Here is a 17,751-nt window from a genome sequence, read left to right as displayed (position 1 = left end):
GGGCTGCCGGATGCCTCGGGGAAAGAGCAATAAATGTCAGTTTATGTTAAAACTCAATGGCAAAACACAGGGAATGTATTCTTATATGTCAAATAACACCACCATTTGCATGTCTGAAAATGATTCCGTAAGTCTTGAATGAAGGAACGCGTGTTCCGTACAGATTTATGCAGCAGATTGCGCACTTCCCAGCTGTGCTTGCAGGTGCTGGGTTCCTGGTGTATGTGGAAAAGGGCCGGGGGACCTGGAGGTCACCTCAGATTTTAGCAAAAAGAGTTTTTAATGGAAAATTCCGCAATTTCTGAAAGTTTGATTGCACAATAGCTGCAGATATTTGATATTCGGTTTGTTCAGTATTTTATTGAAGTGGCCCAGTTAATGGCCACTTACCCGAAGGTGACATTAGTAGAGGGTTGTACTCTGTGTCATTTAAAATTATTTACATGTCCCTTTAAATGGCGGTTTATATGTTTTTTTTAGTTAAATGTTCTGTTTACAGAGTTCCTGCTTCCTCCAAAATGTGAGCCGTGTGATGGGTAACACTCCCGCCCTCCATCCACAGGGTGACGCTACACTTAGAGGTCAACACAGCAAGGCACGAGCGACCATGAGCCCCAGCAGTGCTGTGCCGTGGAACAGTGGCCAGCAGGGGGCAGCCTGGAGCTCCTACATGTTCCCTCGAACCAGCCTGCAGTACCAGTCTCCTCACACTAGCTACACCTATTGCCCGGGGCAGCCTGCGGTGAGTAATTCAGTTCTGCTGTTATGCTTTGGTCTGTGCTGGTGGTCCAGTTTGTTGTACTGGACAACCTAAAGCAAAGAGGTAACCCTTGTGCTGGAGGTGGCTTTACACACGCAGTGTTGTTTTAAACATTTATACCGGTAACTCAAAATATAGAGGTGTATCTTACACGTGTGATTTTCCATGCCGCTTAATGGATTTTTCCTTATAGTCAGCCTATACCGTTGGAGTATTTTGGGCCCAGTGGTGGTGCCATTTGATTGGCTTAAAAGTTTTGTTGACCGCCGGTGAAAATGGCACAGAAATTTGAGTCTGCAAGTACGACAAGCAGTGCAGAGAGCCAGCTAACGACGGGGGCTGATTCTGATCCCCTTTTACCTGTGGGCAAGCCTTTATATCACATTCTTTGTGTTGAGGGGAACAATTTTGAAGCTATAGAGAGGTACAAGTCAACAGCCAATAGAGCCAGCTTGAGTTTTCCAGGTTTTTACTTTGGGGGGGGGGGGGGGGGAAGTGGTGTGGGGCAAGTTTGTAGGGTTTTGACTGTTTCGAGTAAGGATCTGCCTCAGGACGCCCCCTCCACCGGCTCTCCCTGCCAGACAGACGCATCCCCAGGTTGTTTGCTGTCAAGAATCGTTTTCCCATCCTTCCATTACAACCTAATTTTTTTCTCCAAAGGAGGCCCACGTACAGTATGAGGCTGAAAAGAGGGATTTAGGAGCCGTAATCCCACGTTAGCGGGAGCAGAAACAAAGCGGCTCCACGTCGTGCGGCTGATTGCCGATGCCAGCGACGGCCGGGGTCTTACTTTGTGGCTCCAGTCTTCTGTGAATCGAGGACCCAAAGGGCCTTTTATCTCACATTTTCTACAGTGGGGAGGGATTAAAAACCTGCGAGCGAGAGGCAGGAAGTGTGTGAAATCCAGCCGGCCGTTGAAAGGCTGGCGTGTGGAGAATGAATTAACACGCGCTCCCCCCATCAACCCCCCCGGTCTGTTTTTTTTTTTTTTTTTTTAATTGCGCCTCCCTGTGCTGGAGGAAAAAAAGGAAAACGGAAAAGAAAAACATTCTACGGTATGTGAGCGTGAAGGAGATTTCTGCTGGATTTCCTCCCTGGAGCTCTGACCTGAGCTGGCGGTGGGGTGGGGGGGGGGGGGGGGGTATGCTGGAGACTTGCCCACTTGCCTAGGTGGGGGACGGTTTGACATCTCCACCTGGGTCCCTGTCTTCCATCTGGCCTGCCAGGGTCACCCATGGATCAGTCGCATGTCTAAGGTCTTTCTTGAAAATATGGCCATACTGCTGTATGTGGTACCAGCCCCACTCTTCTCTCTGGTACCCTTAGGGGCCAGGACAGACACACAGAACCGGCCCGTCTCTCCTGGTACCAACACGCTGTCATACAGGCCATGACAGACACACAGAACCGGCCCCTCTCTCCCTGGTACCAACACGCTATCATACAGGCCATGACAGACACACAGAACCGGCCCCTCTCTCCCTGGTACCAACACGCTGTCATACAGACCAGGACAGACACACAGAACCGGCCCGTCTTTCCTGGTACCCACTCGCTGTCATACAGGCCAGGGCAGACGCACAGAACCGGCCCCTCTCTCCTGGTACCATTCGCTGTCATACAGGCCAGGACAGACACAAAGAACCGGCCCGTCTCTCCCTGGTACCAACACGCTCTCATACAGGCCATGACAGACACACAGAACCGGCCCCTCTCTCCCTGGTACCAATACGCTGTCATACAGGCCATGACAGACACACGGAACCGGCCCGTCTCTCCCTGGTACCCACTCGCTGTCATACAGACCATGACAGACACACGGAACCGGCCCCTCTCTCCCTGGTACCAATACGCTGTCATACAGGCCATGAGAGACACATGGAACCGGCCCCTCTCTCCCTGGTACCAATACGCTGTCATACAGGCCATGAGAGACACACGGAACCGGCCCCTCTCTCCCTGGTACCAATACGCTGTCATACAGGCCAGGACAGACACACGGAACCGGCCCCTCTCTCCTGGTACTCACTCGCTGTCATACAGGCCATGACAGACACATGGAACCGGCCCCTCTCTCCTGGTACCCACTCGCTGTCATACAGGCCAGGACAGACACACGGAACCGGCCCCTCTCTCCTGGTACTCACTCGCTGTCATACAGGCCAGGACAGACACACGGAACCGGCCCCTCTCTCCTGGTACCCACTCGCTGTCATACAGGCCAGGACAGACACACGGAACCGGCCCCTCTCTCCTGGTACCCACTCGCTGTCATACAGGCCATGAGAGACACACGGAACCGGCCCCTCTCTCCTGGTACCAACACGCTGTCATACAGACCAGGACAGACACACAGAACCGGCCCCTCTCTCCTGGTACCCACTTGCCGTCATACAGGCCAGGATAGACACACGGAACTGGCTTTTTTGCTTTAAACACCTTTCTTTAGTTGTTTTTCTATCCACTTTGCTTGTAATTTACATGCTGCACATTATGCCCTCGGTGGATTAATTGTAGTTGAAACTAAAGTCACAGTTTCCCTTCTTTTTGCAAACTGTTTCAGGCAGAACCTAATTCCCCCACCCCAAAGCCTAATCATTGCTTTTATCATTTATTTTATGAAAAGGGGGCAGAAAAAATGGAATTGATTGTGTTTCCTTCTCCCTGCAGTAAACATGAAGGGGAATAGATGAGTTACGATCTGGCGTTTCTGCCTCAAGTGGTTTTATAATTACAGTGGAAGCAGCGATATTTCTTCTCTTAATGTGGCGAGCAGGTCCTCGGGCCCATATGGGATTTTGACGAAAACAGGACCGCTTGAGGAAGCAGGAGCCAGGCTGCGAGGTGGTGGGAGATAGACGAGTCCTGTGCTCGGGCCCAAAGACATGCATGATGCCTCCCTGCATTCATACGGTGCACCGTGTAGGAAGGGGGGGGGGGGGGCTGTAGCGGTCGACTGGAAGGACATGAGCTTCCTGAAGGGAAATGTGACCCACCAATGAGGCTGTATTGGGCAGGAATGTTGGGAAGGGAACTTGCAGCTGAGTGACAGTTGGGATGAGGATGGGGGGGGGGGGGGGGGGGGGCTAGGTGCGTGTGAGAACATGGTTTTGCTCAACGGGCAAGACATGGTCCATAGAGTGTGAAGAACGTCTGGAAGTTCTGCCCCCACGCAGTCTCCTCTCAGCCTCACGGGGTCGGACGCCCTTTTTACTCACATTTATAGCAGCATGGGTCCAGGTGCTACGGGGATTGTGGTAGAAACTGGGTCATGGTTCCGCTCGGTGTCTCTTCTGCCTGTTTGGTCACGCACTTCATATAATGCACGCACACACGTGCACATCAGACAGCCGTAAACGAGCACACATTCATATGCACTGGGGGGGCGTGGACATTTCCACACGCAAACACAAACAGACACGCCATATAGATACAGACAGTCTGCAGGTAAAGAACGTCCGACTTACAGCTCGTAGTTGGGAACGGAAGCCTATTATATTAAAAATGTAAGTCTAATATAGTATGTAGTTCTCTGTGTCGCTCATGAGAACATTACATGGCTTCAGCGGTTCATCGACTCGAGGTACAGTACAGTACTGTATGTAGTAACTTTTATTATTACTATATAATAATAATAAAAATAATAATAATAATAATAATTATTATTATTATTATTACTATTACTATTATGTAGTATATTATTAATGTACCGACTTACCTACAAATTCGACTTAAAGACAGGGATGGACTCTTGTGCGTTACCTGGGGGACCGCTTGTATATTGATACACAAACTGGGGAGATGCAAATTTTTACAGAATTACAGAGAAATGACCAGTGACAGATCTGTGCAATGGGGTGAAATGTAACTGGATATATTCTGATACTGTACATTGTTCACAAATGGGAGGAAGCTGGCATGCGCGTGTGAGATCATTATGGGATGTAGTTTTGTAACACCAAAGAAGCCTGTTAACATGAGAAAAATTTCTGTACTGTTCCGGTTCTGTACACAGCTCCGCATCGCAGTTCCACTGGACAACGGTCTGGTTATGTGTCTGTTTGCCCTAAAGCCGTGCAGGCATTGCAGCATGTGACATAATTCCATACGTCATCCAATCAAAAAGCCCCGTGTGTCCGAACAACGACTCCCACAAAACAGGGGACTTTTAAAGGAATCTGTTGATCTTTAGCTTCCTCTGTTCAAATTCTTAACCTGGCTCAACCCAGAGAGTGGAAGAAGCCCTATCCCAGGCTAAGTCTGAAACCGCTCTACAAGTGCAAATCAATTGTAGGACCCTTTAGGAACCCCCAAGAGGCTCTTCACCTGGCCATAAAATGCCTTTATGAAATTTTTCGAAGATAAATTGCAGTGCAAAGGCTCGGGCAGATTCCACTGGCCACAGGGATCCAGATCCCACAGCCCCACGGCCGTGATGGATGGATCCTCCCATCCCAAGTACGAATGTAGCCGTAGCGAAACAGCTGGAGCTTCCAGAAATTTCACTGCTCGGACCCTGGTGAGGAATCTCTGGATTTGGGAATCGATGGGCACAGTCTGGGAATTATGGCTGTAGTGGAGGGAAGCGTGTGCTCTCTGGAGGCTTAAGTGGGACAGGCGGAGTGGGGAAACTCAGCAGGCACTGGCCAGAAAGCGGCTTGTTAGCCTTCAAGCTCCATAGCAGATGAGCTTCACGTCCTAGTGGGTAAGGTACCCAGGAGCTCATCAGTAGCCCAGTTGAAACACTGCTGATGAATCCAGCCCGTGAGCAGCTTGCTCAGGTGACATCATTGTGTCAAAGTGAATGACCCCTTCTGGTGAAAGCATGGAAACGTATGTATCTAAAAGTAGTATTCAGAGTGTGTATCGCGTATTTTTTTTAGAATTATGTCTGAACGTGGCCAGTTTGGTCATGGAGGAAGTTGGGTTGCTGATTTGGTGCTGAAAGGGGTCTGGGACCAGTGGTTCTGATGAGCAGACCAGATCTTCTTCAGTAGAGTGCATCGGTAGATTGGATCTTTGGCCCAGATCAATAGAGGGAATCATAATACCAGATCAGTACACCAGAACTGTTAACCATCCATAGATAAGTGGAGCAGATCAGTAGGTGGCGTCAGTAAGCTGGGTTTTAGATGGGATCAGTATGCCAGATCTGCAGAATTTATGAGTGTATTAGACCAGCACTGTGACTGCATATCACACTGGACCAGGTATCATCAATACCTGTGAGCTGAAGATGAGGCAGCAGAACAGAGCAAAACCCATGGAATGACGCTGATGTTCGTAAAGAACGTTATTGGTCTGGGTTCTCCCTCCTAAGCCATTACAGACAGTGCAGTAAGAGGTAACCTTGGCAGACTATGCAGCAGCACCACATTAAAAAGGGGCAGAGGATATATGAGACGGTGTGGGGCACCCGAGACAGCCGGCACCAAATCACAGCGCGCGGGGGGCCGATAGCGGTGATTAAGGGAGGTGCTAGGCAGACGGCTTGGCTGACGAATGGCTTTGTGCTCAGGATCCATTGCCGTAACCCCCGCCCCCCCCCACACACACACAGAAACACACACACTCCTTCAGGCATAGCAAAGGCTAAAGATACAACCTTTCGCTGCAGTCCATGTATATACAAAATGTGCTGGATGTTCTGACACAAGCAACTGCACGGCTCTGCACTCCACATCTCCGTGGGAGGGGCTGCGCTGCCTTTTCACTTCTTAATTCACTGTGTGAAAGGTGAATGTTACAATCTTTCTCCTCTGTTGTAGGAGAAACGTTAACAAATAAGTCAACAGTAAAAGGATAAAAAGGATAAATAGTTAAATGTCACTTGGACGTTTCATTTAGTTGATTGAAGAAAGTTGCTCATTTTTTCTTCCCCAAATAAGGTCTCGGCTCAGCCGTGTATTTCATCCCTGGGTTTATTTAGCCTCATGACTGCAGTCAGACTGATTATGACCCCGTGGTGACCTCTGTCAGACCATGGGGGGCACTTAGGTGCAAGATTTACAGGCAGGATGAAGCAGTGGTTCTGGCTAATCAGAAATCTGTGTCTCCTGTCAGACCCCCCCTGGAGGGAGCCCGGGGACCATGCGTGCCGTCTGTTGGGCGACGAGCGCGTTCAGCCCTGAAATGTTTTTGACTTCCCTTCGTTTAAGTCTGCGTCAGATTCTGGAAGGAAAATCAAGCAAAATCCACTGCAGAAACCTGCCACTCGGGGACTGATTCTTGGCTTTTATTTTTTTTCTGCCAGTCCAGCGTGGTGTATGTTTATTTAATTTTTTTATTTTTTTATTTTTTTTTGTGAGGGGGCTGGGTGGGTGGGGTGGTGAAGTGTGCCAAATTTTATAGCGCTCATTGACTCCGTAAATTACACCCCTGCTGGCTAATTACTACGGCAATGGAGCAGTCTAGTAAAAATGATGTAATTCCTGGAAGGTGATTATGTGCCCTCCATTACGTAGCCTCGGAGAAATGCCGCCCGGTCCCACATGGTGAGCCGGTTCGTGCCGGAGCCCGTCTCTGACCGGTGGCGTGTCTGCAGAGCAGAGCTTCGTTACCCCTGGTGCCCCTGTCGCGGTGTCCGAGGAGGAGAAGCCCGTTGATGCGTCTTCCTGGAGCTGCTCGGCTCAGCCTCGGTTTCGCTAACAGCTGCAGCACAGCTCTGGCAGTATATCCAGAGCATGCAAACGACAGTAGAGCGACGTTTCCCACTTGATTGTACACATTTGCGTAATCAGCACTGGTCTATGATGGGGAGATGTGGGTCCCTAATTTTAACCAACTCTCTGATAGTGAAAGATATCCCCCTGTCCTTATTGTGACCCCACTGGTAAAACGTGCTTCCTTGAAGGCTTGAGGCAGATGAAGAGCCTCCTTTCACTGATGTGACTGCGACTCTTACGCCAGATATACTGATGGATTTCAGAGTTGGCAAGTCTGTCTGCATGAGTTCACAGACGTGAGCTGGGCTGCTAGGGCAGGACGGGGGGCCTGCAGCCGTCTGGTACCACCCGGCCCCAGGTTTGAATGGAGCTTTGTCTGGGGGGGGGGGAGGGATTGCGTCTTCTCTGGTGTCTGTGTGGTCTTTCCTTGGTTCTCAGGTGCCTGCGTGTGTTCATCTCCAGTGCCAAGTGTAAATGGGCTTAGTGTGAGGATGGAGAATATCTGATTTAGGAAGGTGTGAGAGATGGAGTTTGGGTGAGGTCTGGGGTGAGTGGGGGATCACGGTAACAAAAAGAGCTTCAACTTTCACAAAAAAAAGTCTAATTTATGGGCCAGCCGCCGGTATCTATGAAAACGGTGCTTTTTGCCGGGCATCTCCGCAGATGTGGTTTGCAGCGGCTGAGAGTTTCACATTTCCCTCCTATTCCCTCATTTAATGGCTCATGGGAACACTATACATTTGTTTTCAATAATTTGGCACCCTTACACATTTACTCTTGCACACTTGTGCACACCGTGACTTATACACGATTGCACCCTCATATTTCTCCATGCACACTTACTGTACAGCGCTTCAGAGACCTTTAAACTGGCTTTCTGGCGTCGGACAGTGTTTACGCTTTGGCTGCTTGCGGCATTGAAGCTGATCCATTTTCTGTCCTGGGCGAGGAGTCGCTTTCCTCAAGGAAGAGACACTCGAGTAGCAGGAATCGGGGCTGCTGAACTGAGGGAACGCCAGGTCGGGAGCAGCGGAGCCGATCCCTTGGGTCTCTGGCCTGGGTGGGAATGTCTCCAGATTGTGGCGCCTGGGAGGTTTATGCCAAGGCTAAGAAGAGCATCCATCTCCGTCGCGGCGGAATGTCACTCTGCCGAGGCTTCGGCGATGGACCAAATTACAATAATATTTATGTTCCTCGGCATCTTCCCAGCCTTCCTGTCTGCTCTTTCTTGGAAATTCACCCCGGATAAATACTGTCTGAAAATGAATGAATTCACCTTTAAAGGTAAAGGGACAATTTCAGGGCTGCAGGACATTTATCTTCTGCAAGATGCATATCCAGTGGGCATTTAATTAATTTGAATGAATGATAAATGGTAGAGGACCTGAAGGAGTAGCCTGTCTGAGCTATAATTATTATATGTAGGGTTTAATGGCCAATGCGTGATGCTGAGAGCGGCGTCAGGCGGCGTGGGCTATGAGAGAGGAATGAAGATGCCCTTTATGGGATCATCACCTTGCAGCTCCTTCTGCGTGTCGCATGAGGAGTCAATTTCCGATCGAAAACTGGTGGGTCAATTGTCCATAATGCAAAAAGAGATGTTTGCTGACAAATGGCAGCCGTCATTTGTCAGTACGGCTCAACGCGGCTGGGTGTCGATTGACATGGACACTGGAACAGCAAAACAGAAGTGCTTATTGTTTGAAATGGCATATTTCCATCACGTCACAAATGAATGTGAATGTGTGAGGTGGAATAAGACACAGCGTCTAGGGCTCATAAGCTGTGTGTGTTATAGAAAAGTCCCTGATCGTGTGCTTTTGTGCATCTGCATATATCTGCTGTGTGTGGCTGATGAATAGTGATCAAGGCTCTTCACTGAAGATAGTGAGCGAGGCCCTTGGCTGTGATAGCGAGCGAGGCCCTTCGCAGAGGATAGCGAGTGAGGCCCTTCGCTGTGGATTACGAGTGAGGCCCTTTGCTGAGGATAGCGAGCGAGGCCCTTCGCCGTGGATAGCGAGCGAGGCCCTTCGCCGTGGATAGCGAGCGAGGCCCTTTGCTGAGGATAGCGAGCGAGGCCCTTCGCCGTGGATAGCGAGCGAGGCCCTTCGCCGTGGATAGCGAGCGAGGCCCTTCGCCTGTGGATAGCGAGCGAGGCCCTTCGCCGTGGATAGCGAGCGAGGCCCTTCGCCGTGGATAGCGAGCGAGGCTCTTCGCCGAGGATAGCGAGCGAGGCCCTTCGCCGTGGATAGCGAGCGAGGCCCTTCGCCGAGGATAGCGAGCGAGGGCCCTTCGCTGTGATAGCGAGCGAGGCCCTTCGCCGAGGATAGCGAGCGAGGCCTTTCGCCGAGGATAGCGAGCGAGGCCCTTCGCCGAGGATAGCGAGCGAGGCCCTTCGCCGAGGATAGCGAGCGAGGCCCTTCGCCGTGGATAGCGAGCGAGGCCCTTCGCCGAGGATAGCGAGCGAGGCCCTTCGCCGAGGATAGCGAGCGAGGGCCCTTCGCCGAAGATAGCGAGCGAGGCCCTTCGCCGAGGATAGCGAGCGAGGCCCTTCGCTGTGATAGCGAGCGAGGCCCCTTCGCCGAGGATAGCGAGCGAGGCCCTTCACTTGCTCCTGGAGGTATGGCAGACCCAGCATTGCTGTTTTAATTTCACTTTTTAGTAGCTGTGAGCAGCTCGATAATTATTTATTTATTTCTTTAACATAACAATGTCACCCGATAAATGGTTTTTCAACTTAGCGTTTCAGATGAAGCCAGCTAGCTTCCACCGTCCGTCCTGATGAATGTTGCTAACGATAATGAAACATTCCCTCATCTTTAATAGATGTTTAGCCCTCCTGCTTCATTTACATAATAATTAAAATGAATTCATTAATTTGGTGTTATTATTCAAATCAATATTGCGCTGTTGGGAGTTGCAGTGGGACGCGGACTGGTGGGACACAGCTTACACTAGCCTCGAGTTTAATCTAATTAATTAATCACAGCCCAAACAAAGATGTGATTAATTGTATTTGCTTTCAGATATTGATTTGAGTACAATACAAATCCTCCATACGTACCAAAAAGGTAGCCAATCGTAGCCAAGCAGTGTGATCTGTTGGTGGTTCTGGTGCTGGAGTGAAGGAAGTAGAGAGTGAGTTAGATACCCCTAAGCTGAGCCGCTGTCCTTTTGGCTGTGAGTGCCCAATTGTAGACGTTACCATTAAGGCTGTACGATATAATATTGTGACGTAATCGCGATTATAATCACCAGGACTTTAGATGACGGGCGTAAACATTTGAGGCGGTACAGCCATTTTCCTACAACATCCTGCTACTCCGCACCGGGAGCTCTTTAGGTGACCTGCGTCATTCCCGGGAAAGGCAGCTGTGTCCAGTAATACGACAGCGATTCCACCAGCATCTGACAGCTGCATGACTATTTGTCACCAGGCATAATGCGAGATGGCACTGCCGGAAGGCCGGAAGGTTCTGCTTGAAGCGTGACCCGATACCCTTATTGCCAAGCTGACGTAAACATCTGGTGTGAACTTCAGAGGTTCTGCAGCATTAAATGTCCTCTTCTCAATGGGATGGCGCGCACTGTCACCTTGTCTCATGATGGAAGTTCATTGAGCTCACGCTCCTAGTCGATGGGCAGAGAGAACCAAGGTAAATGATACCTGAATGTCTTTATCCTCATATTACATCATCTCTCTGTGAAGACCTTTATTGCCTCCCTGTGGCCCCTGGCCTTGAATCACCTAACACCCCCGAGAATCCGCCCTGATTGTTGCTGACCCAGCAGGTGGAGATTTGTCTCCAATGTGTCTGCTCAGATGGATGGAAGATGTTCAGGAGCCTGCCTGAAGTCCCCGGGCTTAACCTGACTCTATCCTTCACCATTATTCATGCCCATTTATCAGGCCCAGAACCTGGTAGGGACATAAGATGTATAGCCGTGTTGCAGCTCCTTTCATCTTTCCCCTTTTCTCACTGGAGACCTGTGAGCCGTTGGTAACCACTCACAGCACCTCGGATCTTCCCAAGGGGGCCACTGTGGGTCACAGTAGGATGTCCTCATGTCTTTGGTAGGCTGTGTAGTTAAATCGTCATTTGTTGAGTTGACCTTCTGTCTGTGGGTGAGAGTGTGTTATTCGGCCTTCAGTTTTTCTGGTGTGTCTTTGGTATGTTGAAAGTTTTGCTGCATCGGCTTGTTCACGCAAGCACACACTGGGATTCATGGCTCTATAACACCACTGTTCCCAGCATGTCTAGAACACAGGTTAGTCAGTTTCTCAGTTCTCTGCTAGACTGTTGTGTGTGTGTGTGTGTGTGTGTGTGTGTGTGTGTGTGTGTGTGGGGGGGGGGGGGGGGGGGGGGGGTTAGTCGATTGATCTTGTCAGAGCTGGAATGCAGATGTAAATCTCTTTTACTACTCAGTGGAGCCCCCAGTGGTTGTTTCTGGATCAGGGAATAAACCAACAAAAAGCATGGGGAAGCGGGTGCAGTGTGTCAGGCACAGCCTGCATGGATTAAGGCACATTCTGAGTCATTTCATTTACTCCCCCCGCTCCAGTGTGGTTCGATGTTCACTTTGAGCTCCTCCTCTCAGTATGGGCCGGGGGGTAGCTGCTTCACAGTGTGTCGTTTCTGAGGCTCCTGGGTACATCCACCACCGCAGGCAGTTCCTTTGCTGTTCATTTGCTGTTCCTTTTGCTGGTTCTGGTGCACAAAGAAGCATGGCGTGTTTGTATTTGGTTTCAGCTTCTAGGAGCAACATTCCAGTTCAGGTCCCTGGGCGGCGTTTAGTACACAGCTGCCACGATCCTTTCACAATGCACAGACATCCCCTCGCCAGGGCCACCGGCATTCCCGTTTTCCGGCTATCTCCCTGCTGCACTCCATGACATCCGTGGGGCTCGCATGCTGGACTGCCACCATAGCAGAGCCCCAGAAGTAAAGTTATTCCTTAGGAGAGCAAACCACCACCAAAGCAATGGTCCACGTGTGAGTGTGTGCCCTACTGCGGACTGTCCCTTCCAGGGTACACGTGTGAGTGTCTGCCCTGCTGCGGACTGTCCCTTCCAGGGTACAAGTGTGAGTGTGTGCCCTACTGTGGACTGTCCCTTCCAGGGTACATGTGTGAGTGTGTGCCCTGCTGCTGACTGTCCCTTCCAGGGTACAAGTGTGAGTGTCTGCCCTGCTGCGGACTGTCCCTTCCAGGGTACACGTGTGAGTGTCTGCCCTGCTGCGGACTGTCCCTTCCAGGGTACAAGTGTGAGTGTGTGCCCTACTGTGGACTGTCCCTTCCAGGGTACAAGTGTGAGTGTCTGCCCTACTGCGGACTGTCCCTTCCAGGGTACACGTGTGAGTGTCTGCCCTGCTGCGGACTGTCCTGTCCTGTTCCTTGCAATGTGCTTCGGGTATTAGGCTCCAGGTCCCGCATCTGCCAATGACCTGGTCATAAATGGTTAGAGGATGGATGGATGGATGGATGGATGGATGGATGGATGGATGGATGGATGGATGGATGGAAGGAATTGTTTTTTTTCCCTGGGTCATCATATCCCTACATTTTTTCTTGGTCAAACATTGGCCACCCATTTAATCCCTGGCTATTAGGTGGCCTAAGAACGCCCATATCACAAAATCAGAACCATGCACTGGAATTTATTGGTTTATATGAACTTCATCTGGTCTATACCCATGTGCCAGTGTTTGTCAGCATTATTTTACAATATTTTTAAAGGGGTTTCTTAGCATCTCTTTTGTGGAAATCATAATCTGTGTTAAGTTCTCCTGTTAATTACCACTAACACTGACTGAATATATTATTTAATTCGATATATTCAGATAATCTTAGCAGTACCCTGTGGTGTTTTGGAGCAGCGTATTTCTCGTAGCTTGCAGGACTTTAAGGTTAATAGCCGTACTGTGTGAGTAACTTTCAGTCTTCAGTCTTCAGTTTTGCCGTTCCTGGTTTTCCCTGCGTCAGAGTTCAGCATAAACCACTACAAACCTGCCATCCTGTGCTTAGCACTAGCAGCCGGCACTTGAGGTTGGGATCGGGAATGTCTAACGCAGGCCTGCCACCCCCCACCCCCCACAGAGATTTGAGCCGCTAGTCCCTGTAGCACTGGGACTGCCCCTTTCTTCGTGAAACCATATGGTACATAGAATGAGACTGGATTAAACATTTATTTCATATTTAAAATTGTTCTTCAATTTTCCATTATCAAGGATCTTGAACAATTTTGTGTATCAGGGTCCCCCCCAACCCAGTGACCCTTTGCTTAGTATTTTCAGGTAAGTTTATAAATCAGGTCAGTTTATACGTTGATGCTTCTGTAGGTGCTTCTGTAATTACGTGTAATATCATTAAAGTACATGATACATCCTTTTCAGTATTACCTATCAAATAAGTTGATTCCCTTTCAATTTCAATCCCTCTCTCTATCCCCCTCTCTTCCTTTCCCCTTCCTTCTCTATCTCTCTCTATTTCCTCCCTCCATCCCCTTCTCTTCCTTTGCCCTTTCTTCTCTATCTCCCCTTTCCTCTCTCCATTTCCTCACTCCCACTCCTTTTCTTCATTCTCCCTTTCTTCCCTATCTCTCCTTTCCTCTTCCCATTCCCTTTCATCTCCCTCTCTTCCTTTCCCTTTCTTTTTCTCTAGTTCTCCTTTCCTCTCTCCATTCCCTCCCTCCGCCCCCCTCTCTTCCTCCCCTTCCTTCTCTATCTGTCTCCCCTTTCCTCTCTCTTTCTCCTTTTCCCGTAACCGGCTCAGATTCTGTTCAGTGTACCATGACCACTGATTTCCCTGCTTGCACACGCCTCGGGTTGGGCCTGTGTTGGTGCTGCTGTCAGAGGCAGGAGGGCATGTCGAAGCAAGAGCTCGCGCTGACCCACCCCCCTGCCCCCCAAACACCAGCACCACCCCCTCCCTCATGCGCACACATACAAAAAATAGAGTTGCCAGGGGAATAGAGTAACACCTAAAGTGGAGAAATGGACTGTAAGAGGAACCATTTCCTGCTAACTTAGACCGTGTGCTGTAACATCAGAGGAACGCCGTGAGACTGCTACAGGTTCTGGATGTTCCTTTTGCTTCCTGTCATGTGATATGGACAAACTTGAACTCACTGAACTGCAGGGCATAGATAGACTGGTTTGGTTTACTGGGATTTTCAGCTTGAACAGCCTTTGTATTGTGACATATTGGTTCTTCTAACATTGTTTGTAATATTCATTGAATTGGTGTGTACCTCAGTGGGACAGGACACTGTGCCTGTGATTACAAGGTCACTGGTTCAAATCCCAGAGTGATGTCACTGCTGGGCCCCCCAGCAAGGCACTTAACCCCCATTTGCTCCAGGGACTGGCTTTCTCAAAACATATGCATCACTTTGGCTAAATACATCTACTAAATAAAAATTATATATGTGAATTCATCCACATCGTACCACATGGCTTTCAGAGCTAAGAAATAAAGCAAGACATTTAAATGTTCTTTTTAAAAACATACACTGCAACTTTAACAAAAAAATTACAAGCATTGTAGTGTGCACTTTGACTGAAAAATGTGCACAATCCATATTTCTGAATAATATTATGTAATTTTAATGTAGTACCAATAAATAGTATTCACGTATGTTTTAATATGTGGACTGGTTTCCCGTCCTGGGTGTCCCCCTGCCCTCTGTTGTGAGTGGACTAGCCTCCCGTCCTGGGTGTCCCTCTGCCTCCTTTGGGTCCTGGAATGATGTAGCGTGAGGACAGTGTGTTAACGATCACACTTGGGAGTGTACGGGACGTGCCGTTTTTCTCCCTAACAGCCATGTGATTCATCGAAATGCTTCTATAATAAATCTGCCCTCCCTACTGTCCATGTGCCAGTGTGCCGAAGAGACGGGGTCTCTGTGGCCCGCAGAGGGGCTGTCAGGAGCCTGGAACCGGGAGCCAGAAGTGCACAGTCACGGCCCTGCTTGACCGCTGGACGCCGATGATGGGATAAATCGGTCCGGGGGGGAGGGTGGAGCCTTTCCAGCAAAAAGGGGGAGTAGGTGGGTTTGATCATCCCACTGAGTGGCTGAACTGCGTTATTAATGCTGCTGTTGCTTCTATTAGTATCATTTTATTTTTTATTTTTTTCTTGTTGTTTTATTTATTTTCAGTGTTATAATGATTGGCGCTGGAACTGGCAGGGTGAGCTGCAGCGGTATGTGCCAGCAGATTGGAGCCACGAAGGGGGCTGGCTGTGTGTGTGTGTGTGTGTGTGAGACTGTGGGTGTGTGTGTGTGTGTGTGTGTGACTGTGGGTGTGTGTGTGTGTGTGTGTGTGACTGTGGGTGTGTGTGTGTGTGTGACTGTGGGTGTGTGTGTGTGTGACTGTGGGTGTGTGTGTGTGTGTGTGAGTGTTTGTGAGACTGTGGGTGTGTGTGTGTGAGTGTCTGGGTGTGTGTGTGTGACTGTGGGTGTGTGTGTGTGTGTGTGTGACTGTAGGTGTGTGTGTGTGTGTGTGTTTGTGAGACTGTGGGTGTGTGTGTGTGAGTGTCTGGGTGTGTGTATGTGTGAATGTGAGAGTGTGTGTGTGTGTGTTGGCCCAATCTTACGCAAGCCAGTGAGGCACCGTGGTTCCCCAGGGCTCGGCAGGCTGCAGTGACTCCCTCCTATAAACTTCATCCGGCACACTGCCTTGCTCTCTTGGGAGCAGGTGTGAGATGCTCACTGGCCACTCGCCGGGGGTCAGGGGGTGGCTGTCTTGCGGCCAGCTCGGATGAGAGGTGATCCACCTAAACCAGAAGCTGCAGATTTGTCCGCCTTTGGTGGGGGGTGGGGGGGCAGTGTGCTTTAGTCTTCTCAGGTTTATGTGTCCTCGTTTTTCTGTGCAGTTCAGGAAAAAGCCGCTGTTTCAGTTAGCTTAGTTAGCCAAATCCCGCTGAGGTTGCCTTGGCGTCCACATTCCTTCATGTCTTAAAAATCTCTGGCACTTAATTATTGTCATATTTAATCCCAGCTACAGATTTGAGGCACATTTAATGTGCTCCACACCATCGCTGTCTCCTCACTTGTGAAATCTGTATCACTCTCCTCTCCTTCCCTCATTCCACTTTCTTTACGGTTCAGTTTCACATAAATACGGAACTGGAGAAGAGACGGTTACAAAAACAGAGACCCTGTTAGCCATGGGCAGAAAAGGAGGCCAGTCAGAAGGGTGGAGGTGGTCATGTCGTGGGGGGGTGGGGCTGTTTCTGCCTCATGGTGCGTCCCGGCTCGCTGCTGTTGTCACCTTCCTGTAGGGGGCGCTTGGAACCAGCTGTAGTGTGTTTTCCTTCCTCCTCCTTCTCCATTGGCCAGCCTCATATTCCGAGCATCGCGTACATTGTGAGATCCCCCCCAGCCCAGAGCAGTGTGGCAGAGGCCGTAGCCAATGACGGCAGGGTAAGGGGGCTGTTTTTGGGTTTCTGTAATGTTTACGGGGCCCTCTAAGTGTCTGCTCAGTTACCTCTGGCCCTCCAGCTCCAGCTTCAATGTGGGTCGCTGGATGGCTCTGATCACTGATCCGGACCGTAGCTGAACCGCTGAGTATTGGGTTCACACCGAGCCCAGCATGTCTGAAAGGGGTTCCTCAGCTCTGTGGATGCCAGGCTGTTCATAGGCCCTAAGCGATGCATTGTTGCCTCTTTGTGTGTTTGCATGCATTCACATAAAAACCGATATTTAGTCCACAAAAATGCATTTTCTTTAAAGAAAAAAGTCTCCAGAATTAAAGGGAACTAAAAGCGTTTTTGGTTGTTATGAATATTCATGGTTCTGCCTCTTTTGGGGGGGAGGGGGGAGCTGGAGGCCATTAATTTATTTGAAGTGAAAGTGCAGCCCTTCAGAGATGGAAGCCTGCATGTCTTTGCTATGGAGACCTGCTTTAAATAAAATGAACAACAGACATTTGATAAATACTGCGCCATTGGCGGCGTTTTCGATTCGCTACAGTAAATATCAGTGACTGACTGTTGGTGAATCTGCGTGTGACTTCGCTGTGTTGCATTTGAAAACCTCGCAATGGCTTCCACGACTTTAATCATTAACTTTAATTGGGTTCTTAATGTTTTCTGTCAGAAACAGTAACGAGCAAAGAAACCACGGCTGACATAACTTCATTATTCTCTGAAGATGTGGTTCAGCGCCGTCAATCGTTACATTTAATATATAATTTCAATAACAAAGTGATAAAGGAACTGGTCGCACCACAAACCCGGTAATGTGTAGAGTAAATTTATTAAAAATTTAAATGTTTATTTTTTAAAGTTGCAGTGTCCATATTCAGGTTCTTCACGTTGCTTGTT

At 49.4% G+C, this 17,751-nt stretch overlaps 1 protein-coding gene across 1 annotated transcript in view; it reads left to right on the top strand.

Moving 5' to 3' along the window:
* Window positions 1-566: 566 nt before the first annotated feature.
* LOC125748586 (RNA-binding motif, single-stranded-interacting protein 3-like) overlaps window positions 567-17,751 on the top strand; it is a 157,891-nt gene continuing 140,706 nt past the window's right edge. The window contains 1 exon segment of the mRNA XM_049024886.1: window positions 567-742. Coding sequence (XP_048880843.1) covers window positions 608-742 — 135 coding nt within the window. The 5' untranslated portion in view covers window positions 567-607.

The sequence above is a fragment of the Brienomyrus brachyistius genome, chromosome 9 (assembly GCF_023856365.1).
Source record: "Brienomyrus brachyistius isolate T26 chromosome 9, BBRACH_0.4, whole genome shotgun sequence".
Classification (NCBI taxonomy): domain Eukaryota; kingdom Metazoa; phylum Chordata; class Actinopteri; order Osteoglossiformes; family Mormyridae; genus Brienomyrus; species Brienomyrus brachyistius.
This window is presented reverse-complemented; position numbering and strand designations above follow the sequence as displayed.